At 46.7% G+C, this 25,702-nt stretch overlaps 2 protein-coding genes across 2 annotated transcripts in view; one reads left to right on the forward strand and one right to left on the reverse strand.

The window, feature by feature from the left end:
- CALCOCO2 (calcium binding and coiled-coil domain 2) overlaps positions 1–19,742 on the forward strand; it is a 34,714-nt gene extending 14,972 nt beyond the window's left edge. Inside the window, exons 6-11 of the mRNA XM_060255235.1 lie at positions 338–465; positions 1,850–1,988; positions 3,958–4,080; positions 8,538–8,637; positions 15,602–15,630; positions 17,193–19,742. Coding sequence (XP_060111218.1) covers positions 338–465; positions 1,850–1,988; positions 3,958–4,080; positions 8,538–8,637; positions 15,602–15,630; positions 17,193–17,366 — 693 coding nt within the window. The 3' untranslated portion in view covers positions 17,367–19,742. The remainder of the gene's footprint in view (positions 1–337; positions 466–1,849; positions 1,989–3,957; positions 4,081–8,537; positions 8,638–15,601; positions 15,631–17,192) is intronic.
- A 4,651-nt stretch (positions 19,743–24,393) lies between these two features.
- Positions 24,394–25,369, reverse strand: LOC132583907 (ADP-ribosylation factor 6-like). Its single transcript, XM_060255650.1, has one exon. The coding sequence runs from the start codon at positions 25,356–25,358 to the stop codon at positions 24,789–24,791; it is 570 nt and encodes a 189-aa protein (XP_060111633.1). The 5' UTR covers positions 25,359–25,369; the 3' UTR covers positions 24,394–24,788.
- Positions 25,370–25,702: the final 333 nt, after the last annotated feature.

Below are 25,702 nucleotides of genomic sequence, written 5' to 3' on the forward strand. Positions count from 1 at the left end.
CTGTCGGATTTCACACAAGCTGCTGCAGGGCTGCAACTCACTCCACCTCTTTCCCGTGACAAGCAGAAACCAGTTTGCAGAGGATCTTGCTTGCCATGGGAAAGAGGTGGAGCAAGTCGCAGCCTCATGTCAGCTTGTGTGAAATCAGACAGAAGTCCCACAGAGAAGAGGAATGTGAGACCAGTACAAGGCTAGTGGGGAATTGGTCCCAGTCTTTAAATGTGGTAATGGGAAGAAGAGTACGAGTATTTGTGTATTTATGAATGAATTTTCCATAGAAACTGGATGATAAAATGAGTCACCTCTGTGATTCACTGTTATCCTGTTGACTCTTCAGGATCTTAAAAGAAGAGTGGAGGATTTAAGCCGTGACAATGAGACCCTCAGTTCAGAAGCAAAACGTGCCCAAGAGGAGATCACATGTCTGGAAGTCCAGAACAGTGACAAGGAGGCAGAACTACACCAGTGAGTCCTTCCTTCCTTCCTTCCTTCCTTCCTTCCTTCCTTCCTTCCTTCCTTCCTTCCTTCCTTCCTTCCTTCCTTCCTTCCTTCCTTCCTTCCTTCCTTCCTTCCTTCCTTCCTTCCTTCCTTCCTTCCTTCCTTCCTTCCTTCCTTCCTTCCTTCCTCCCTCCCTCCCTCCCTCCCTCCCTCCCTCCCTCCCTCCCTCCCTCCCTCAAATCAATAAATTCAGCTCTGGTTGTTCCATCTGTCCTTCCTGCTCAGAGATAGTTGTTTCCTATCTTGCCTTTCTCCTAATATTTTTTTTCTGGGAGGGAGACCCAAACTGGACTGTTTTATATAATTTCTCCTCTCCTTCGTTTTATTAACAGCCCTGTGAGGAAGGTTAGGCTGGCAGGGTAGGTGTAGTCCAAGGTCAACCAGCAAGCTTTCAAGAGAGGATTTGAACCTGGGTCTCACAGATCCTAATCTGAGACTCTTAACTGCTACACCATGCTGCCTGCCCATGACAAAGTTGGGAGTGAGGGCCTGAGTGATATTTGGAAGCCATTAGTGCCCTTTGCCATTTATTGATATGTCTATGTCAAACCCAGTTTTCCCAGATAAGAGTCTGCACACTTAACCACTACACCAAACCAGCTGCTGCCCAATCAACATTTTTTAAAAAATCTGCACTGCCAATCAGAAGCCTTGCTTGGCAAAAGCACCACCTGGCCCCATCCACTTTCTTAAAACACTTTGTGGGTGCCAGGAGAGAGGTGTTGGCGGGCACCATGTTTGGGATCCCTTGTCTATAGTTTTAAACTTTGGATTGTGGTTTTAATGTTTGCCATAAATTTGGAGTCCTGTAATGCAGGAGAGAAGTGGCACAGTAATAATTTAAAATAAACTAGACACCTACAAAGGGGAATTAAAATATCTGAATATATTACCCCCCAACCCCCGCCCTGATTAATGCAGATGAAAGAAGAAATGCAGGTAGAAATGAGACCTAGCTCTTCAAAGCTCTGATTTAGATTTGCCATTCATAGTCTGTGGTCAGTGTTGCTCTGGGAAAAGTGAGTTAGCAACCCTGGAACTTGGAAGTCATCCAGGCATTACACGACTTCATATTTTTTTTCTGTAGAGAGAGATTAGCAGGGTAGGGCTAAAACTCCATGTCTGTTGCTTCTTGTGTTTGCACAGAACTGAGCTGGTAGGCAGGGCTGCTGACTTGTCTGTTGTGCTTGAAAGCTTAGAATCACCTCTTTTTGGAATCTGCTGAAAGGCAGATGCAGCTTTGAAGTGGTGCTGGGAAGCCGGCGGATGTGGGCTCTTAGCAGGCATGCCGGCAAGAAGTGGGCAGATGTGCCAGCATCTACTACTGCAAGAATTCTCTGTTCCCAAACAGGATGAAAGAAAAGAATCAAAAACTGTTGACCGAAAAGGAGGAGCTGGAAAACAAGTTGAAAGCTGCCCTGGGTTGCGTGGATGAGCTTCAGGTGGGCTGCTTCTGGATCCTGTTTGTCCATCTTTCTCTTGAATGGAGAGCCTAGGCGGTGGAATATGGGGATCAGAGATATTGGCAGAGAAAAAGGGAATTGTGCCTCAGTGGATAGGGCTAAATATGCTCAATGTTTTTACCAATGCTTGATCTCATTTACACACCAAGGCCACTTGCTTGAGCCACTAGCCACAGATGGGCATTTTATGTATATTCAGAATTGCCATCAAAATTCAGAACTGTGCCTTCTGTGTGGTCACTGATTAATAAAGTGCATGCTGGGATATCAGTGGTATCAATGTAATAATATCTGCAATATCTCTAAACCGAATTACATGTTACATGGAACGAATTCTGAGAATTCTGGATGGTACCACTTCAAAATGCAGTAAGGAGGGATCATATTTTTAGAATGTTCTCCCATCTACAAATACTTCTTGCATCAAAGGTAAGGGTGCCTTAAATTCCCTTTCTCTTGTGTGAAAGGAGTTTGAGGCTTAAGCAGTTTGAAATGGTAGATGCCAGAATTCTAGCGCTTCATCAAGAGGGCTATTTTATGTTCATGACTTGTGAAGTTGCCTTTTACTGAGTCAAGTAATTGGTTAATCAAGGTTGATATTGTCTACTCGGGCTGGCAGCAGCTCTCCAAGGTCTCTGGATCTATCATATCTTCTACTGTCTGATTCTTTTAATTGGAGTGACTGAGGATTAAACTGGAGACCTTTGACATGTGAAGAGAGGCTCACCGAGTGAGTCGCATTTGCTCCACGTTGCTGCAGGGGTAATGGAAAGCTTGCTCATTTTGTGTAATATGTGGCTCTTTTATCCTGGAAATAGTGGCCAGTATAATTGATCCAGCCAGAAGAATGGATCCAGTCTTCAGTTTGCAAAAACTGGGGGAATGACTGAACTCTCAGCACCTTTCTGCTGCTCTGGACTTGGAGGGTGAGGGTTAATGTTTGAAAATTATGGGAAAAAATATACCAGAGCATTAACAAGCAGGTACCTGGGTTTTTTGGCCACTTTGTGTTGGGCTGGATGGGCCATTGGCCTGATCCAACATGGCTTCTCTTACGTTCTTATGTAAGGAATTTGATTGTGGGATGTCATTGGTAACTGACATCAGTTTCAGCTTGTAAGGTTAAATTTGTTACTAAACCTAATGTCATAGTTGCTTATCCAGAAACAGTCACAAAACATAATGGGTTGGATCCAGCCAGCTTTCCCACCCATCTCACCCAATTCCCCTCCTTTGTACAGGCTCCATTCCACCTGGCTTTCATCCATGCAGGTCCTATGATCCCCAGCATCACCTTTTTACAGAATCAAAGAAGAACCCACAAGAACATAAGAGAAGCCATGTTAGATCAGGCCAGTGGCCCATCCAGTCCAACACTCTGTATCACACAGTGGCCAAAAAAAAATTATATATATACATACACACACACACACACTGTGGCTAATAGCCACTGATGGACCTCTGCTCTATATTTTTATCTAAACCCCTCTTGAAGGTGGCTATGCTTGTGGCCGCCGCCACCTCCTGTGGCAGTGAATTCCACATGTTAATCACCCTTTGGGTGAAGAAGTACTTCCTTTTATCTGTTTTAACCTGTCTGCTCAGCAATTTCATTGAATGCCCACAAGTTCTTGTATTGTGAGAAAGGGAGAAAAGTACTTCTTTCTCTGCTTTCTCCATCCCATGCATTATCTTGTAAACCTCTATCATGTCACCCCGCAGTTGACGTTTCTCCAAGCTAAAGAGTCCCAAGCGTTTCAACCTTTCTTCATAGGGAAAGTGTTCCAGCCCTTTAATCATTCTAGTTGCCCTTTTCTGGACTTTCTCCAATGCTATAATATCCTTTTTGAGGTGCAGCGACCAGAACTGCACACAGTACTCCAAATGAGACCCTCTGTTTACCAGCAGAAATGTTCCAATCCCATGAAATATAACCTAACTGCCCACCATTTCCTTAACACTCTGGAAGCCACATGTGTCTCTCCTTCTCTTTCAGTCCCAAGCGCAGAAAGTAAAGAAGGAATTAGAAAAGCTCAAAAAAACAGATGGCGGTAAAGCCAAGCTCTTGGAGGAGATGAAGGAAGAAAATAAGCAGTTACATGCCGCCTTGCTTAGAAAGGTAAACCTCCCTTCCCTCTCCCCTTGCTATGGGTTGGATCCAGTGGTAGGGGAGAAGAAACCGTACTCTGCACAGTTGCACTGCCGCACTCAAAGGCCTGCAGCAACACACAAGGTCATGATCAGTGCTCCCTCTAAGCTGAGCTAGCATGAGCTAGCTCACAGATTTTTAGCCTCCAGCTCACACATTTTTGTCTTAGCTCAAGAAGGATGATCCCAGAGCACACTAATTTATGCAGTAGCTCACAACTTTAATGCCAGTAGCTCACAAAGTACATATGAATATATGAAGCTGCCTTATACTGAATCAGACCCTCAGTCCATCAAAGTCAGTATTGTCTAGTCAGACTGGCAGCAGCTCTCCAGGGTCTCAAGCTGAGGTTTTTCACGCCTATTTGCTTAGACCCTTTTTATTTGGAGATGCCGGGGATTGAACCTGGGACCTTCTGCTTACCAAGCAGATGCTCTACCACTGAGCCACTGTCCCTCCCCTTAGAATTTTTGCTCACAAGGCTCTGCAGCTTAAAGGGAACATTGGTCATGATTATGATTTTTTAACAAAACAGCGTGTGTAGGGAGCAAAAGAATGTAGAACAGGCACGGCTTGCAGGATTTTTTTAGAAATTATGTCAAAAGGAACACTTTATGCTGCCTCTAGTGGCGCCAGAAAAGATGATAGGGAAACAGCCATTTAGCATTAGCAGACTGCAAGGAGTAATTTGAGTGCTTCCACGAGGGCTGCTGTGCATGGGCTTTAACCCTATTCTAGAACAGTGGCTTTTTGCCAGCTGGGTTCTGGGGGATCGTGGGGTGATTGGGGAGAGGGGTCTCAGCTCGTTAGCAGAGCATGATCTATTGGCATGCATAATGGTGCAATTTCCTAACACATTGCCACCAGCGCAAGATCCCAAGGGAGCCTGCGAATTTGGAGAGTTGCTTCGTGTTAGTGTAGGGGGGCTGGGTTGACTGCTGGTCTGGCTATGCACGGCAGCCTCATCAGGCTGGGACGTCAGCGGAAGTTTCTCAGCAAGACCCTTAATGGCAAGCTTCCTCTGCAAAGATAGCTCGTTACCATGTGTTGTCTGTAGACAGGTAACTATTGTTTGCACATCACATTCCTCCCTGATAGAGACCCCAAGCAGCTCGCGGCATTGTTTTCCCTCCATTGTATCTGCACAACAACCTTGTGAGGAAGGGTAGGCTAAGAAAGGGGGCCTGATCCAAGGTCACTCAGAGAGCGTCCATGGCAGAATGAGGATTTTTTTCCAGCCTGAATCTCCCAGATCTGAGCAGTGCATCATTCCGCTCTCTCTAAATTAGACATATTGTGGATAAATCTACTGTCCACACTGTACCCAGAGTCACACAAAATCAGTCAAGCCTAAGATAGAAACCTCTTCTGCTGCCTGTCATTCCTGTTGTAGGCGCTAAACTTAAGCTGTTGACTCAGCCCACCATTCTGTGTTTTTTTGGATCTGTGGAAAAGCAACAGAGTTCCTCAGAATATCTGGAACAAAATCTTCAAGTGCACAGAGTAGTAGAAGATAAGAATTTGCATTTATACCCCACCCTTCGCTTGGAGTCTCAGAGCGGCTTACAATCTCCTTCCCCTTGCCACAACAGACACCCTGTGAGGAAGGCAGAGGCGGCCCTGCCACTAGGCAAATTAGGCAAATTAGGCATTTGCCTAGGGCACCATGCTGGGATGGGGCGCCAACTCGGGTCCTACCACCGCTCCCAGTGCTCTCGGCAGTTGCCCCGGCTGTCGCCCTCCTCCGGAACCAGGAGGCAAAGCCAGCTGGCCAACGCACAACTTCTCTGCAGCGAGCCCTACTTTACTGCACATGCCCCCTGAGGGGGTGGGGGAAGAAGGGTGAAGGCAGCAGGCTTGCCTGGGGTGCTGCATGCCCTAGGACCACCCTTGGAGGAAGGTCGGGCTGAGAGAATACAAAAGTCCATCTTGATACTTCAAAGAATGTCCAAGATGATCAAAGAACGTCAGAGTTCCCTCAGTGAATAAAGTGCTTCAAGCCTTGTCATGAAAAAGTGCTTGTGCAGAAAATTTCAAGTGTAAGCAGATCGGACTCCTCATTTTTTTTAGCAGGAACACAATTCTGGCTGGCTTGGTGTCGGGGTGTGTGGCCTAATATGTGAGTTCCTGCTGGGCTTTTTCTACAAAAAAAAGCTCTGGGTGCAATCCTTTGGGAAACATATCACTCAGACAAAGTGGTTTGCCTGTCACGTGGAAGAGGAGGTGCGGATTTCCCCACCTTCCCACTCACACTTCTCCATGGGCCAGTCATTCCTTCTCCAGCTCCCAGTTGCCACCAGCTGGCTTTCTGCTGGCTTTGGAAAAAAAAATTGGTGGTGGCCACATCACTATGGCATCATTGCATTATAATGAAACAGTTGCTGCTGAATCTGAAAAGAGAGCGTTAAAAGCCTTTTGGTAGCACAGCTTGGAGGAAGTGACAGTTGCATGAACAAATCTGGGAACGGAGAATTCCTTCCCTTATGGACGCTCCGCTGCCGTGGCCAATGCCTTTGCAGTCACAGTGCCAGATTCGTCTCCACCTGGAAGCAGCCTTATTTGAACGTCAGCTTGCATGCAGCCATGCTGCAGATTTCCACTTCTCAGTGTGGGGGCAGCAGTGTGCCATATCCAGTGAAGCCATGCATAGGCATGTGCTGCTCATCCAGATGTCTGTTGTTTCTCGTCCTTTTATGGGAATTGTATTTGCAGAGGTATTCCGACTGGGAATGTTGGGGTTTTTTTTAAGTTGCAGCACTTCACTTTAGGGCTGGGAAGACTTCCACAAGCCTCCTTTTAATTCATCCCACTCCTTGTTTAATCTGGTCTCATAGATTTTTTTTGGGGGGGGAGGGGAGGCTCTTTTTATCTCTGCCATTTTCCTTGGCCTTGGACAGGGGCTGTGACCCCTGTGGCAGCCCCCTTGTGTGGCATGCAGAAAGTCCCCACTCTGCCCTGGAAGCTGACTGGATGACATTGGGCTCGTTACCCGCTCTCAGCCTAGCCTGCCTCACAGGGTTGTTTGTGGCAAGCAGGGTTTTTTTTTTTTGTAGCAGGAGCTCCTTTGCATGTTAGGCCACACACCCCTGATGTAGCCAGTCCTCCCAAGAACCTACAGGGCTCTTCTTATAGGGCCTACTGTAAGCTTCAGGAGGACTGGTTACATCAGGGGTGTGTGGCCTTATATGCAAAGGAGCTCCTGCTATAAAAAAAAAAGCCCTGGTTGCAAGGATAAAATAAAGGGGGAGGGACAAGCAAGCCACTTTGGGTCCAGATTAGGGAGAAAGTGAGGTTATAAATAAATAAATAAATATAAGTAGGCATAGGTTCAACAATAATCAGGCAGCAAGAAAAGACAATACATTGGAGAGCCGGTTTGGTGTAGTGGTTAAGTGTGCGGACTCTTATCTGGGAGAACCGGGTTTGATTCCCCACTCCTCCACTTGCACCTGCTGGAATGGCCTTGGGTCAGCCACAGCTCTGGTAGAGGTTGTCCTTGAAAGGGCAGCTGCTGTGAGAGCCCTCTCCAGCCCCACCCACCTCACAGGGTGTCTGTTGTGGGGGAGGAAGGTAAAGGAGATTGTGAGCCGCTCTGAGACTCTTCGGAGTGGAGGGCGGGATATAAATCCAATATCTTCTTCTTCTTCTTCTTCTTAACTATTGGAGCGGTCCATTTGGAGATTATTACTCCATTGTTGGGCAAGATGCCAGGGATCACAAATAAAACCCAGGTTAGGCTACTTTTTATCTGCTATGAATGCAAAAATCACCTATCAAGTTGTTAGATTTTGTGTGCTGATAATGAGGTTTACTGAAATTGTATTTTAATTAGCTTCAGGTTTGAGTTTGGATTTGAACTCAGCCTATTCTGTGTTGGGTTGTTTTTTTAACTGCATATATATGAATTTTTATGTACATGGATGGTCAAATGACTAATAATAAATTCATTCGTTCAACCATTAGACTTTACAGAAATATGAAACAATTGAATTTGGAAATACTATGTGGTTTCTCACTTTAAGCTGACATCTTGCACTCTGGATAGGGACACTAGAGGGACATATTAAGAATCCAAGGAAGTTATATTGCTCTAAAAGGGGGGGTGAGACAGTGCACACACATTGTCTTTTATTAAGTCCAGGCAAAATGGCATAAAATGGGTGGACATACTTGCTTAACTTAAGAGCCACAAAGAATAAATGTCAGATGTTTGAAGGAAGAAAGGCAAATAGATGGGGGGAGGGAGAGGTAGAAAGAAAGCATCTTTAACTTTAAATACATTTTCCAAGTCACGGGCTGGCTTGGAGAAGTGAATAAAGGGTTTGCCATTATTTCCTCAGTATATTTGGAGATTCCTGTTTTGATTCCTGTTGCGTGCAGCTCTGAAAAGCTTGGCTTTTTTCCTTCTGCCCTTCCTTTCTCTGCAGAATGATACTCCAATGACATGCCGCAACGAATCCGTACCTGCTTGGGCCCTCGCTCAGTCATCAGAAAATGCTGCTCTTGTGTTTGGGAACCCATATTGTGGTGAGTATACTTCAGCCTTCTCACGGGAAGCTTCCGGAGATGAAAGCATATGAATGGAATCTCCCACTTTTAAAACATTTAATCAGTGCTCTTGAGCCAGGGATTTTGGATTAGTCCTCTTGACCCATGGGAGGTTGGACATAGCAGTTCAGGCGTTTTCTGCAGTGGAACTGAACAGCCAGAAATAAGAGAGGCAAAAATAGTGCACTGAAGGCAACCCAAGAGGTCTGTTTGCATAAGGAGATGATTCTCCAGGTTAATTTCATGGCGAACACAAAACCCAAGCCATTCACAGTAGCGGTGGAGCATCCAAACAGAGGTTTTCTTTACACCTCCCTAGTCTTAGCCTTCTGTGGTTGCCATTTCCATTCATGCCACTGGAGGACTCTCTGGGGGGCTTATTCTTTTTTTTGGTAAAAGGGTAATAGCTAGTTTGCTATAGTGTTACAGTGATCCACTGCCATGATCTATTACTTCCCTGCTTGAATTTCATTCATCGTCTTTAGCTCTTTTCCTTGCAGAGCTATAAGGGGAACTGTGTAGTCTACACCTTCTTCCTTGTAACTCCACAAGAAAAAAGGCTAGAGCTTGACTTCAAAAAGAAACTGGGAACCAGTACATTGTTGCCATAGTCTGTTATAATAATATAATAATCTTGCTATTTCAAAATCTGGAAAAGACCTTCAGTGGGGGGCAGGGATAGCAACCGTGGGGGCTTATACAAAGTAAATTATGCCAATGTGTGCAGGGCTTGCAAACATGCATCCCTTCCCATGTTGCATCCAAACGTTCTTTGACTGAGATCTTAACCAAAGCCATCATACCAGACCAGGTTTGGGAAAAACTGCAGCAAATTGGGGGTGCGATGTGGTGGGGGACGAACCTAGAGGGCAAGGTCATGGTATGCTCTCCAAAACGGGTAGAGTAAAGAATCTAAGGCATAGCTAACCTTCTATTTAGAAGAAACAAAGGAGAGCAAGCCATTAGCAGAGATGGATGTCCCTTCTCAGCTGGAGCATCATGCTCTTCTGATTGAAAGCAGCACGCCAAAGCCTTCCTTCAAATAAAAAGTGAGGGGCTATTCAGCGGAAATGAATGGTAGGAAAGAATACAATGGAAAAATTGATCTGTCCGTGAATATGGATATCTGACAGACACTTACAGCACTCCGGGGAGGGGGTGGGGCGCAACAACGCTGGAAGTCTGCAGACCTATTGCAGGAATGTGCGCTCAGGCCAGGACTCGAGCAGCAGTGGTAATGCAGCAAGGCCTCAAGGGAAGGGATTAAAATGACAGGAGGTTAGTGCATTCTTTTGATCAGGGTCCTGAGCCTTTCTGAGCACGTGGGAACTTTGGGGGTTCTGGCACAGAGGGCTGGGCCCAACCACAAAATGCCTATCCTGGGAGGCAAATCCAGCTACACACACACACACACGAAAGCCAAGTGCAGGGAAGAAGAGATTTAAACAATGCACTGGAAGACAGGAGAGAAAGAAAAGAACTAGCAGTATGCTGGTAGCTGGCACCAAAGCAACTTTATACATCTGCACCGCCAGCAGATCTTCAGTAGCCAAACAGAAGCTCTTCTAGGCAAGACCAGGCAAGAGCCCTCCCTGGCTGCACCCACTTTCTGAAAACACTTAGTGGACATCAGGAAAAGGGTCAGCAGGCACTGAGCTGGGGACCCCAGCTTTCCGTTAACATTTCTTGGCCCCCGCAACCCATTACTGAGCTGTCCATGTCAGCAACGCAGTACAAGTTCCAAGTCATGTTTTGGGCACGCCCAGAACTCGGTTCACAGCTCTTTGGCCCATGGACAACATACAAATGTATCCAGAGGAATTAGCTGTGTTAGTCTGTTGCTGCAAAATAGTAAAGAGCCCAGTAGCACCTTGAAGACTCTCTTCGTCAGATGCATGGAGGGTATGTAGAAGAAGAAGAAGATATTGGCTTTATATCCCACCTTCCACTCCGAAGAGTCTCAGAGCGGCTCACAATCTCCTTTACCTTCCTCCCCCACAACAGATACCCTGTGAGGTGGGTGGGGCTGGAGAGGGCTCTCACAGCAGCTGCCCTTTCAAGGACAACCTCTGCTAGAGCTATGGCTGATCCAAGGCCGTTCCAGCAGCTGCAAGTGGAGGAGTGGGGAATCGAACCCGGTTCTCCCAGATAAGAGTCCGCTCACTTAACCACTACACCAAGCTGGCTCTCCAGTTTGAAACTGGCCAGAGATATAGAGGTGGTAAGGGGAGTGGGGAGTGGATGCAGGACGTGAATGCCATGTAAAACCAAAGCAGTTGCAAATGTCATGAGCAAGAAAAGGCAGAATGCACAATCCGTGTGTTTCTCGAAAGCTTATGCTACAGTAAAAATTGTCAGTCCTAAAGGTGCTACTGGACTCTTTTCCATTATACAAATGTACGTGTTTTACTCTCTTCGTCAGGTCCCTGTTGAAGCCTGCGCATATTTGCTTGCGTTGGAAAGTTATATCGTAATTACCTAGTAGCTGAACAGGTGGCGACATCGCACCTGGCCAGTACTAGCTTACGGAAGCTCAGGCAGCTGTCCAAGGCTTGTAGATGGAAGGCCTTGATTTTTAGTGGAGTCTTGTGGTGCCTTAAATAACCGTCAACTTTATGATGGTATAACTGTCATCAGATACAGTTTGTTGGCGCATTCAGTGGGCTGAGAGATTTATACTCACGGCTACATACTGTAGAAAGGGGGGAGGGAAGGAGGGAAGAAGACTGTAGATTTATACCCCGCCCTTCTCTCTCAATCAGAGACTCAGAGCGGCTCACAATCTCCTACATTTTCTCTCCGGACAACAGACACCCTGTGAGGGTAGGTGAGGCTGAGAGAGCTCTTACAGCAGCTGCCCTTTCAAGGACAAGCTCTGCCAGAGCTATGGCTGACCCAAGGCCATTCCAGCAGCTGTAAGTGGAGAAGTGGGGAATCAAACCCATTTCTCCCAGATAAGAGTCCACACACTTAACCACTACACCAAACTGGCTCTAATTACAAAACTAATTCCAAAAGGAAGTCAGAAGGCCCAGTTTCTCATGACATTCCAAGTAGATGCTGGGGACAGCACGGTTTGGAGAAGAGAGAGACCTCAACAGGGTATGATGCCATAGAAGCCATCATCCAATGCTGCCGTTTCTCCAGGCAAACCGATCTTCTGTCTGGAGATCCATTGTAATCCCAGAAGAGCTCTAGTCCCCATCTGGATTCTGGCAACCATAATCCCCAGTCCCTGTTGCGTTCAGCACCTTTGGCATCAGCTCTGTGTGTGGTTTTTGACTGGGAAGCTTCTTGCGGGAGAATTGAAACATTCCTGGTGAAATACTGGCATGGATATTGTTTACTTCATTTATGCACCACCTTTGACCTCAGTGGGGATCCAGAGGCTTATAGCATTCTCCTCTCTTCCAACAATCCTGTGAGGTAGGTTAGGCTGCGTGACTGACCCATGGTCACCCAGCTAGCTTCCACGGTAGAGTGAGAACTTGCTCCTGGGTTCCCCAGATCCTAGTTTATCACTCTAACCACTACCCAAGACTGTACCCTTTGGAAATTGGAGATTGCCTTCTTCTGTTTGGAGCACTTAAGGCCTGCTGGGAGAGGGTGAACCTAATTGTGGAGGGGGTGGGGTGGGTGGTTGAATTTGTGTTAAAGTCAATGGCGCCACCCTGTGGTCACTCCCATGTTCTGGTATGTACCGGAATATGGCTGGTCAACTTTTCAGTAAACTTGGACCCAGCCTTTTATTCTAACTCAAAGAGCATCTGTGGTGTTTTTAAAAACATCGCCAGCATATGTAAAGATCTGGATAGTATGTAAAGACTAGGGGGCAGTGTAAGAAGAAGATATTGGATTTATATCCCGCCCTCCACTCCGAAGAGTCTCAGAGCGGCTCACAATCTCCTTTACCTTCCTCCCCCACAACAGACACCCTGTGAGGTGGGTGGGGCTGGAGAGGGCTCTCACAGCAGCTGCCCTTTCAAGGACAACCTCTGCCAGAGCTATGGCTGACCCAAGGCCATTCTAGCAGGTGCAAGTGGAGGAGTGGGGAATCAAACCCGGTTCTCCCAGATAAGAGTCTGCACACTTAACCACTACACCAAACTGGCTCTCCTAGTGTAGTTTAGTGGTTAGTGTCGGCCTAAAATCCCAGCGGTGCCCAAGAAGTACGCTCCGTGACACTGAACAACTTACACACCCACTCCCTCTAGGACCAGGAAGACCAGCATTTATTAAAACATTTATGCCCCAACTTTCTCCTCAGTTGGGTTCCCAGAATGGCTTACAACATCATATTCCCCTCCACCGTTTTACAACCCTGTGAGGTAGACTTGGCACAGAGAGAGAAAGAGAATGTGTATGTGTGCGTGACTGGCTTAGTTGCTATCTAGTGTGCTTCCAGGGCAGAGTTGGGATTTGAACCTGGGCCTCCTGGATCTTAGTCTGACACTCAACCACTAAACCACGCTGGCTGTTGAACTAGGATCTGGGAGACCCAGATTTGAACCTGCACTCTGCCATGGAAGGTGGCTGGGTGACCTTGGGCCAGTCACACGCTCTCAGCCTAACCCACCTCACTGTTGAACTTGTGAGGATAAAATGGAGGCGAGGAATACAACGTAAGCTGCTTTAGGCTGTGGAGAAAGGCAAAGTCCAAATGAAATAAACAAATGAACTTCACTTTTCCGTGGTAGTTTCTTGAGAGAGTGAAAACATTCTTGGTGAAATACCGGCATGGATATTTGTTTTATTTTCTTCATTTATACACTGTCTTTGACCTCAGTGAGGACCCAAAGAGGCTTACAGCATTCTCCTCTTTCTCTGCCTGGCCTTCTCCACAGACTTGTGAGGGTAAACTGGAGGACAGGAAAGCCATGTGGGCCACTCCCTCCTTGGTTGGAAGGGGGGGGATGATACAAATGCTCTAAACAAACAAATCCTGCTAGAAACTCTGCCACCAGAACCGCCATTGAAGGGAATGGGAGCAGTCTGTTCTGAAAGACCAGCTCGTTAAGTTCTTGGAATGTAAAAAAACTTTGTATCATTTATTTCCACAAGCTGAAGGTTTAGGGAGGGTATTCCCATTCTGTCTTCTTGCAGAGATGGCAGCTCATGCTTGTCCTTCTGTGGCCTAGGATTGTTGCTGAGGCAACTGTTTTGCCCATCAGGCGACTTCCCATCCGGAGCTATCTGTGTGAACATTTGCCTTCTCTGCAGCTGCTGGCCTTGTGTATTTCTGCCTCCCAGTTTTCTTTCCCCTCTGGCTCAGGGAAATGCTGACATGCTCTGTACTTGCTTCCTTTTTTCTTCTTTTCTGGACTCCCATCAATCTTTCTTTTCATGGTCATTTTTGTAGCTGGCATCCCACCGTTTTGTTGCTGGCATTACACCATAGATCAGCAAACACTATGGAAAAATGAGTTCATTTCAAGGGGTGGGACGTGGAAAGAAAACATTGTGGAAAGATAGGTGCACAGGTTCAAAACACACAAGGGAAATCAAAGCAGGGGTTTATTAAGTCAAGCCACAGCATTAGAGCCCCTGTATTGCAGGCAGAAGGTTCCGGGTTCAATCTCTGGCATCTCCAGTTAAAAGAATTGAGGCACAGGTAGTGTGAAACAATGCTCCCTCTAAGCTGTGGAGTCTTCTGAACTAATATTCTGTTTCATGAGCTACTGGCATTAAAGTTGTGAATGAGCGATTTGACTGCCGCATACATTAGTTTGCTTTGGGCCATCCTCCTGAGCTAAGACAAAAATATGTGAGCAGGAGGTTAAAAACCTGTGAGCTAGCTCACACTAACTCAGCTTAGAAGGGAACACTGGTGTGAAAGACCCCAGCCTGAAGCCCTGGAGAGCTGCTGCCAGTCTGAGTAGGCAATTCTGACCTTGGAAGACCAGTGATGCAATATAAGGAAGTTCTGTGTGGTCACAGGTTAAAACGCTTGGGGCTGTTTAGCTTGGAGAAACATTGACTGAGGGATGACATGATAGAGGTTTACAAGATTATGCATGGGATAGAGAAAGTAGAGAAAGAAGTACTTTTCTCTCTTTCTCACAGTACGAGAACTCATGGATATTCAATGAAATTGCTGAGCAGTTGGGTTAGAACTGATAAAAGGAAGTACTTCTTCACCCAAAGGGTGATTAACACATGGAATTCACTGCCACAGGTGGTAGTGGCTGCAAGCACAGACAGCTTCAAGAGGGGACTGGATAAACATATGGAGCAGGGGTCCATCAGTGGCTATTAGCCACAGCGTATTGTTGGAACTCTTTCTGGGGCAATGATGCTCTGTATTCTTGTGTTTGGGGCACAGTGGGAGGGCTTCTGGCCCCACTGATGGACCTCCTGATGGTGCCTGGGGTTTTTTTTGGCCACTGTGTGACGCAGAGTGTCAGACTGGATGAGCCATTGGCCTGATCCAACATGGCTTCTCTTATGTTCTTATGACATATCTCTGGCCTTCTCTTCTTTCCTGCTTTTGTATCAACCGTTCTCTTCTGGATTGCTGGCATGCTGGGCTCCTGATTTTCCTTTCTGTGCTTCAGTGGGATTTTTTTTGCATAGCATTTATCTCTCTGGGATCAAAGCAAATGCAGCTCAGCTATCTGAAGCTCAGCACTAGTCAGCTTAATCCAATTTGACCTGTAGTGACTGTCCATGGTCTCAGGTGCAAAACGGTGTTTCTCCGTACCTGCTGGATATTCTGGGGATTGAACCTGGGACCTTTTGCATGCACTTGCTTTTAGCAGAAACCAGCTCAGCCAGTGTCAACCAAGAGGACCTTAATCTATGCTAACCCTTCCGTGATGAGCCAGTCATAGTTGTAAACTTTTTCACCATCACAGGATTCCTTAGTGCCCTGTACAGAATACAAATTAAAGATTGGTTTGCGATATTTTCTTGCCGTGGTTATGATGCACTCTTTGTTTTGCAGGCACCCTAGAGCGTCCTGATCCAGATTTGGTAAGTTAGTATTCTGTGGGCTTCTGGGAAAGAGCTGTAATTGCATTGTTGGATTCCAAAAAGATGAAATATTTCGGGGTTTTTTTTAAATTGTGCTAATAAGAACATAAGAAGAGCCCTGCTGGATCAGACCAGTGGTTCATCTAGTCCAGCATCCTGTCTCACACCATGGCTAAACAGTTCCTCTGGACTGCCAACAATAGGGCACAGAGGCCAAGGTCTTCCCTGATAAGAAAATAAGAAGAGCCCTGTTGGATCAGACCAATGGTTCATCTAGCCCGGCATCACACAGTGGCCAACCAGTTCCTCTGGAGGGCCAACAACAGTTAATAGAGGTCGAGATCTTCCCTGAAAAGAAAATAAGAAGACCCCTGCTGGATCAGACCAATGTTCCATCTAGTCCAGCATCCTATCTCACACAATGGCAACCGGTTCCTCTGGATTGCCAACAACAGGGCACTGAGAACCATAGAATCACAGAGTTGGAAGGGGCCATGTAGGCCATCTAGTCCAACCCCAAGCTCAATGCAAGATCAGTCGAGAGCATCCCTGATAAGTGTTTGTCCAGCTGCTGCTTAAAATTTGCCAATGAGAGGGAGCTCAGCACCTCCCTAGGTAGCTGATTCCACTGTTGAACAACTTGTGCTGTAAAAAAGTTTTCCCCCCCTAATATCCAGTTGGAACCTTCCTGGCCTTAATTGAAACTCGTTATTGTGAGTCCTATCTTCTGCTGCCCACAGGAACAAGCTCCCTGCCCTCCTGCCCTGGATTACCAGAGGCCCAAACTCCCATTCAAACTGCTGGTACCAGTTTAGGGATCAGGGAACAAAAGTTATCAAAGTCCTGCAGGGAAGCTAAGCCCTCCCTGTAGGTCAAAAAGATAGCTGCCACCAGGCTCTGAGACTACATCCCAACGGCAATGAAGGCAGAGCCAACCTTCAAGCCTTTCTGGGAGATTAACAGTGAAACCAGCCCTGTAAAACAAAGTAGGAGTCAAGTATCACCTTTAATTCCAACCAATGTAAGCTTTCATATGCATGCATACTTCTTCAGATGAGGGGATGGGGTACAGTGAGCTGAAATACATACAGCTGGTGGGTTAAGAGTGTAAACTGATACAAAGTTAGAATCAAATGGCAAAATAGTATAATAAATTGGAAGACCATTTGGTCTTGCATCCCCTCATCTGAAGAAGTATACACGCATACGAAAGCTTCCATTCTGAATAAAACTTTGTTGGTCTCAAAGGTGCTACCGGACTCCTACTTTGTTCTACTGCTTCAGACCAACACGGCTGCCCACTTGGATCAACCAGCCCTGTAAGTTCTGCTTATGGGCACTGTGAACCTTAGTCTCTTGTCGTGTGGCCCTTACTGTCCTGTCTCTTCCCTATAGATTTCCTATACCCAGGCAAATCCATGATGTGCCTAAATATATAAATGCCACCCTTCTCATTTGCTGCACCACAAATAGATGCGATTTGCAGTGCTAAAACGTGGGTGCTTTTTCTTTTCTTTCTGTGTTCCCTCCTTCCACCCTCTGCTTTAACATTCTCTCTTCAGGTCTCCCTGAAAACATGTCCGATATGCAATGAAATCTTCCTTCCTCATCTCGAAGAGCAGTATTCGGACCACGTGCGGAGCCACATTCTCAACTGCCCGTATTGCGAGGAGAGCTTCGACGAATCCAACAAGCAAGTGTACGACGACCATGTCTACTGCCACGGCTTAGACTAAGCTGCAGCCCACTGACAGAATGATCCACGAGGAACAGTGCCCTGGTTCTGTTTCTTTGTATGTTTGGACAGGACAATTTCTGTGGGGTTTGCCACTGTCTAAATGTGCCAGGCCAGGGATGCGGAGGTGTGAAACCTGCTTCTTGGCACCACAGCATCAATTGCTTCCTTCCTTCTTTCCATCTTGCGACATATTAATTAAATGAACGCAGTGCTTTTGCTTGCTGTGTGAAAGGATAGGTTATCTTAATTGCATCCTTCTACAGCATGAATTGCGCTATAGGTTATTTTCAAAAGGAGGAGCTATTTTTCTTCCCCTGTGCCTTTCACTGTAGATGCTGATTTGGCTTCCTCACTGTTTCTAAACAGCTGAAATCTCTCTAGCATAAGAGAGTGCTTGTAGTGTGGTTCTTGTCTAGCTATGGAAACGGTAGAAACGTTTCAACAACCCTTATCGTACAATCATGAACCGGCACAGCCTTCCCAGCCTCCATCTTCATGCAGGTTGTACGAGAGAGGTAGAGCTGTAGTGCTTGGAAGGGCGGACCTTCTAGTGTTTTGTAGTGGCTACAGTGCCAGACTGGAGCCCAGGTTCAAATCCCTGCTTTGCCATGAAAGCTCGGTGTGTGACCTTGCGTGAGTCACACTCTTTCAGCCTAGCCTACCTTGCAGGGTTATCATTGTGAGAATAAAATAGAACAAAGAATGATGCTATGAGCTAGTTTGGGTCCCTGTGGGGTGGAAAATAGCCATGAGGTTGACAGGAACTGAGAGAAGAAGGACAAAAGTGGGGGGGGGGAATAGATTTTGTCTGGATCACAGTTCTAAGTTAAGGTTTTGTTCCTGGAATCACCAGTGATTTCACAGGTGCATACGTCTCATATCACCAAAAGACACTTTGCAAGTGCTACAGCCCTTGTCTGTAAATAGTTTCTTGGCAGGGCTGCTTTGAGAAAGGCCCTTGTGGCCAGTTCAGTTTCCGCAGGCAGCCTCTTCTCTGTCCAGCTTTCATATATTTGCAAGGAACAGGGAAAAGGAAGACAGCTGACAGATTTGCCGCGAACAGTGACAAGCCGCTAACAGTTACCCTACAGGCACTCCTCGTCAGAAAGTTCTCCTGCATCTCGCCCTGTTGCACTGCATCAGAGTCATCAATCACACCCACCATGCTCTGCTATGACTCCCACTCATTTCAAGAGGACACGTTCAGCGGTTTAAACAACGGTGTCAGCAGGGGAAGAAAAAAGATGGCAAGCAGGGGAGGAGGAAGCTCGAAGATTTTCAGAGGGGGAGAGAGAGAGACTTTGCAAAATACTTTTAGAAAGGGTTAGGCTCTGTCTAGTGTGTGTTTGAGAAAATTCACATAACCCTCTTTTCATCCTAACTGATTTGAAGTTCATTTTGGGAGCAATTCTAAACAGGCCTAGCCAGATGCAAGTCCCATTTTATTCCATGGGCCGTACTCCTGGGCAAGCGTTCTTAGGATTGCAGTCTGTCTTAGAAGTGGTCCCATTGATTTCAGTAGGATTTAACTCCAAGGAAGTGTGCTTGGGATTTCAGTTCTTCTCCAAGATGCTGGCTGCATCAAGGGCTCTAAACTTGCCAAACCATTATGCAGCTACCTTTTCCCAGCATACAAAGCAATGGTTACCACCAAAACAGCCATCAGTAAAATGTCAGCGGCTGGAATTGAACTCACTTCCTCTTCCTGTAGAGAGTACATGAGGGCTTACTACACATTCTGTATTCAGCTAAGTCCTTTTGCCAGTTTGTGTGTTGGCCGTAGTTTTCCAGGCGGATGTCTCTCTTCTGTACAGCCCACAGGAAGTGAGGCACTCAAGATCCTGTTCTTAGAAATGGCCACTCTGCCGTTCCTCTTACCACTAAATGCTGATAGTTGACTCAGGAACCGAAGCAATGACATACTGAACTAACCTTTCAACAGAAACCTTTGTGCCTGCATTGCCGCTTTGGACTTTCAAGGCTTGGTCCAAATGTCTGATTTACGGTTGTTGTTTTCAAAAGAATGCACATCCAGGGCATGTATGCTTATAGAACTGAACAAGTGCCTAGAATTCTTGCACTGCTTCTGATGATAATGAATATGTTTTTAAAAGTATTTTGCTGCTGACAGCCCATTCTCTATGCAAGACCAAAAAAAACCATAACCACCGTCAACTTACCTGTAGGTATTCTATTTGTGCATTGCCGTCCCACTTAATGCCTTTAGGAGAATCTTTTGATTATTCATGGGATCCTATTTTTAAGTATATTTGGTGTTGCTTTTTTGAAGAAGGGCCTGTAAACTGTGTTCTTTAAGGTCGAAAGTTGGGTCTGTTGGCCTCTACAGTTAAATAAAAAGATTTCAGGTTCTTTATTTTAAGCAGTGATAGAGGATTTTTTTTCTTGCTGTGTGCTCTTTCTTTTTTGTTGGAATGTTTTATTTATTGTATTAAAAACTTTAATGCCTGTTTCCCCTACACATACACTAGCTAGCATCAGTGCTGGTCAAACAAAGGAATCCTGAAGTAAAGTCAACCAGCAATCATATACTATGCCCCCCCCCCACAACATGATGCCCACTGATCCCTGGTTCCAGGCACCTGCCAGAGTGGGCAGGGCCAGGTGAGGCTTTTGCCTCGCAGGGCTTCTGATTGGCTGTGCAGATTCAAAAAAGCATTGCCTCAACAGCAGCTGCCACCATAGCACAAAGATCTTCATAGCATAGCTGAAGATAGGCTGGCTGTATGCAAGAAAACATTTACAAAATGTTTATTTTAAAAGGCATCCTATTAAACAGAGCTTCTGCCTGAAACATTGAAAAGTTATTTTTAGAAGAATGCATGACCTCCCCTCTTCAACCCTACTGCAAGAATTTTAAATTGAGTGTCTGGGACATTTGAACAAAAAAAAAAATTATAGTAGATAACACTATAGCAATATTCTGATTTTAAAAGGGGGAATCCAGCTGGAGGTGGAAATGGCTTCAGGAAGGAACAAACAAATCAACAGGAACAAAGCAGAGAATTGCCCCACGTGTGTGAGCAGCCTAGGCGCATGAGAATCAGTGGGCGCAGACTGGAACAATTCTGCATAGGATTACACTGCCAGTAACCAACTAAATAGAAAAACACCAACATGGTCCAAAGGCTTCAAAAGCAAAGAACACATCATGCTACCTTACAATGAATCAGACCTTTGGTCCATCACAGTCAGTAGTCTCAGAATGGCAGCAGCTCTCCAGGGTCTCCGGCAGAGATCTTTCACCTCACGTACTACTGTCTGGTTCTTTTAACTGGAGACAGTGTGAACTGAACCTTGGGACCTTCTGCATGCAAAGCAGCTGTCCTGCCACTGAGCCATGGCCCCTCCCCAAATACCTTTCCCAAAGAATCTGCAAAGATGTATCCCGCTCTTTTTTTCCTTTGCCCAGCCCTTCCACAAGATAAAGCGTGGCAACAGAAAAGGCATAAGCTCCAGCAGAGAAAGATCATACAAGCCAGAGAGGAGCAGAGAGACTGGATGAATGTAGCTGGCATGGAGGTTCATGGGATGGGGGATACCAGATTTGCAAAGGGCTTTAAAAGTAGGAAGCGGCCCTTCGAACTGAGCTTGGAGATTAGCAGGCAGCCCGTATAGCTGTTGTAACACAGAGGTAAGGTGGAGCAGCCTCCCTACCCTACCCCCAAATGGTCTTTGAGGGCAGTCCCATGTACAGCTGAGTGGTCCAAAATTGAGGTTACAGAAGCCAAAGTGTAGCCAGTTGGCTGAATGGCAAAGGGAGCTGTGGAATGGATAAAAGATGTGTCAGTGAGAGAGACAGTTTCCATAATTTTTGCAAGAAGGAAGAGGGGAAATTGCGTAACGTGAGCAAGTGTGTGTATGCATAGGGAGCCCCCAACTGGACAGACTATAAAGGAAAAGGTAGTCCTCTGTGCAAGCAAGCACTCTGGAGTGACATCGCATCATGTTTCCACGGCAGACTTTTTATGGGGTGGTTTGCCATTGCCTTCCCCAGTCATCTACACTTTCCCCCAAGCAAGCTGGGTACTCATTTTACTGACCTCGGAAGGATGGAAGGCTGAGTCGACCCTGAGCCAGTTACCTGAGCCCAGCTTCCGCCGGGATTGAACTCAGGTCGTGAGCAGAGCTTGGACTGCAATACTGCAGCTTGCCACTCTGTGCCACGGGGCTTCTCAGATGGGCTATAATGGGGTGCAAAAGTCTTATATTCTGTGTTACTTGAAAAAGATATGAGTCAGGCTGGTGTCCTGGTTACAGTGACAGAATGTCTGGGAAACCCAGGTTCAAATTCCCACTGTGCCATAGAAACTCACCAAGTGATCTTGGGCTAGTCATCTATTCTGCAGCAGGGTAGTTGTGAGCATAAAATAGAAGAGGGAAATATTATCTTGTAAGCTCCACCCTCATTATCTCCAGGTATTTCTCAAACCGGAGCTGGCAAGCCTCGGAGTTTTGGGAGTGGAGCCTAGGGAGGATAGGGACCTCAGTGGCGTGCCACAGAGTCCACCCTTCAAAGCATCCATTTTCTCCAGGGAACCTGATCTCTCTAGTCTGTAATTCCAGCTAGGCCCTAGCTGCTAGGGTTGCCAGGTCTGACTGAAGAAATAGCAGGGGACTTTGGGGGTGAAGCCAGGAGCAAGGTTGTGACAAGTAGGATTGAACTCCAAAGGGAGTTCTGGTGATCACATTTAAAGGGACCACGCCCCTTTTAAAATGCCTTCTTTCTATTGGAAATAATGGAAGATAGGGGCACCTTCTTTTGGGGCTCATAGAATTGGACCCCCTAGTCCAGAATTTTTGAAACTTTGGGGGTTTTCTGAGGAGAGGCACCAGATGCTATAATAAGAGCCCCGTGGCGCAGGGTGGTAAAGCTGCAATACTGCAGTCCAAACTACAAGCCTGTATCCTACGGAAACCCTGCAAGGCATTCTGGATCTGGCTGAATATGTCTCGTGCCCTTCAGGGCAGGACGTTAAAGAATCGCTTCCGTTCTTTGAGACGCCAGGCTGTTCTTTTATTGGTTCACCTCTAGGGGGCGCGGTATGGGAATTCCCTACTCTCGCTGGCCGCAGACTTCCTGGAAGTTTTGCCATCCGGATGCAGGAGGTTTTGACGTAGTAGATGTAAGAAGCACTGCGCATGTCTCATCAGCTGACCTCCCTCAGTCCAACTGCTAGTGAATCCCCAGAATATCAGAGAGAGAAGGGGCTCTTCACCCCTCCCCCCCTCCCGGATCCTTTCTGCTGGAGATACATACCAGGGGTTGGATTTGGTGTCCTCCGCATGCAAATAATCCTGTGCTTTATTAAAAAGGTAAAGATGGTTCCCTGTGCAAGCATCCGTCGTTTCGGGTAACTTCGCAGTATGACGTTTTCTTGGCAGACTTTTTGTTATGGTTTGCCATTGCCTTTCCCAGTCATCTACACTTTCTCCCCAGCAAGCTGGGTACTCATTGTACCGAAAAAGGAAGGATGGATGGCTTCCGCCGGGATCGAACAGGTCATGAGCAGAGTTTGGACTGCAGTACTTCAGCATACCACTCTGCACCACGGGCAGTGCCGGATTAAACCCTGTGGAGGCCCCCTTGCAAATTATCTCAGAGTCTGAGCACCTGCCCCACCATCTACAGCCCCACTGCAGCTTGCAGGCCCCTCTTAAAAGCTCCTTTTATAAGCTACGGAGGAGAGGCAGAGAGAGCCAAACTTGGCAACAATGCCAGCAGCAACCAAACCAGGCAAGGTGGGCAAAGAGCAGCTCAGTTGCTGGCTGCACATGCAGGCAGGGAGGACTGCAAGAAGGGGGGAAAGCCAGCCTGGGCCCCCTAAAGGCATGGGGGCCCATAGGCCAATGCCTACTTGGCCTAATAGTTAATCCAGCTCTGACCACGAGGCTCCTTTTTTACTGAGCCCCTAAGTAGACAAGCTTAGTACAAGGCAGGAGGGCCTGATGTCTCTGAAAAAACAGAGCTGCTCTAAGTTTCCCTTGGCTAACTCCTTTTGCTTCCACTTCCCCAAAGGTTTTCCAATCTGCTCAACCCAAGCTCTTCCCACCAAAGCCTCACCTGTTAATCAGGACAAAAGCTAGCTCAGGATTGGGAAATCCCTGGAGATTTTGGGGGTGGAGCTGGGGGAGGGGGGCTTCAACGGGTTATAATGCTATAGAGCCCACCATTCAAAGTGGCCTTATAAAACTCATCGCTAAAAAGCACTGCTGTCTCCTGACCATACACATGATTTGTTTACTGAACTGTTGCCTTGATGTTATTGACAATATGAAGAAATATGTCTGCTATGAGATCACTGCGAACTGCTACTCGCAATCTCTGTGAATGGGTTTTTATGATCTTCCCAAAATATAGAGTGGGGGGGAGGGGGAAGAACCTTCGTATTCTTTAATGGCTGTGCATCTTTCCTGGAAGGGCAGATCACCTACAGAGAAGGGGTCTGGAATGAATGCGCAGAGGATTATGGGCGGAAAACAGAAGTTTTAAATTGGGAGGCAGGAAGACATGGATTGAGGGAAAATACAAATTAGCTGAAAGGTGAAGCACCTTGGGGTTCAAAGCCTGGGGACCTGATGGAAGTGTCCCAATTTGCTGCCTTCTAGGAATGCCTATTTGCCTCCACTATTGTGCTGCATATGTATTTGTAAATAATACACATAATTAGTAAATATGTATTTGAAATAATAATAGACACCATGAGTTGGATCCAGCAAGATTTCCCCCCTCACCCAGTTTCACTCCTTAGCACACTCCCTGTCCCTTATGGCTTTTGTCCATGCAGGCCCCGTGACCTCAGCAGAGACTTTTTGGTTGTCCAGCAGGATCTCTCTGTTTTACACTAGGGGAAAGCTGCCTGGATCCAGTCCCGTATGTTTTTACAGCTCTCCACTATGAATGGAAGGGGACCTCACTGGGTCTTTCCTGATGCTTCTCACTATGACAGAAATTGGAGAGTACATAACAATAACGAGAGGTACCACAGACATATTAATTAAGCAACAGCTTTTATTATTAAGCCCTTCCAGCTATCTGGATGGAACTATCAGTGACAGATAATTAATCAGACTTTTACAAGGAAAGAACTGGATCAATGTAATCAAGAGTCCAGGGTTAATTGTTCTGATAAAGTTTTGAAGTCCTCAGCTTGGTTTTCCATCTGCAAGTGGTGAAGAAAGAAGCTCCAGGTGGCACTGTGTAGCTATGTCCACAGAACACTTGAGACAATCATGTTCATTTTCTCACGTGTCCCACAGTGGCATCTGCTTTTGTGGCAGATAAAAGTCCTGTAGACTTTATGCAGATTAAGCAGCCCGAGAATTGCAGCCAGTTCAGATGATCAGTGATAGGCAGGAATGCTGAAGTCTGCCATGCAAGAGGAAGTTTGGCTTTAGCTGATTACATACCTCGGGCTTTGCGAAACTGCTTGACCATTTCGGACAACTTCATCATGGCCTCGGGGATCCCTTCCCCACTCACAGCGCAGCAGCCCTGCACGTGCCACCGATTCCCTTGCAGCTTCCTCAGGCCCATCTCTTCAGCCACCTGCGTGGGGGGCCAGGCTCCAGGCAAGTCTTGCTTGTTGGCAAGCAGCACCACGGGCACTCCTGGCATCAGGGCAGCACCCAGTAGGGCCTCCAGCTCTGACCGGGCCTCCTCAAAGCGACTGCTGTCCACGCTGTCCACCATGAATACCAGCCCATCTGTGTTGGTATAGTAATGTTTCCAAAGCGCCCTGATCCGGTCTTGACCGCCAACATCCCACATGGTGAAAGTGACATTGTTGATGGGCTGGATCGTCTCCACGTTGAAGCCCACGGTGGGGATAGTCGTAACAGTTTCGTTCAGCTTCAGCCGATAGAGGAGAGTTGTTTTTCCTGCAGCGTCCAAGCCCAGGAGGAGGATACGAGCCTCCATCCCGTAGAAACCCTGCAAGGCATGCAGGATACGGCTGAATAAAAGCCCCATGGCACACTCTCTGTTCCTGTGTTGCTCAGCAGATGAGAAAGAATGAGCCTTGCCGGCACCAAGCTGTCTTTTTATTAGCTCACCTCTAGGGGGTGTGATCTGGGAATTCCCTGGCGTTGCTGGCAGAAAGCACGCTGGAGGTTTTGACAGCTTGCTGCCTGATGCAGGAGGTTTTGACGTAGGTAAAGGAAGTACTCAACTGATGAGTGGTGTGTTTGTTTCTCCCTGTCCCGTTTACACACCATGTTTCCTGGTTAACTGGGGTTTTCTGCTCTTCCAAATGTGGCCTTTTTTGTGAGCCAAAGTATGTGCTTTTTTCCATTTTAATTCTTTTCAAATATGGT

Source organism: Heteronotia binoei, chromosome 15, assembly GCF_032191835.1.
Source record: "Heteronotia binoei isolate CCM8104 ecotype False Entrance Well chromosome 15, APGP_CSIRO_Hbin_v1, whole genome shotgun sequence".
NCBI classification, from domain to species: Eukaryota; Metazoa; Chordata; class Lepidosauria; order Squamata; family Gekkonidae; genus Heteronotia; species Heteronotia binoei.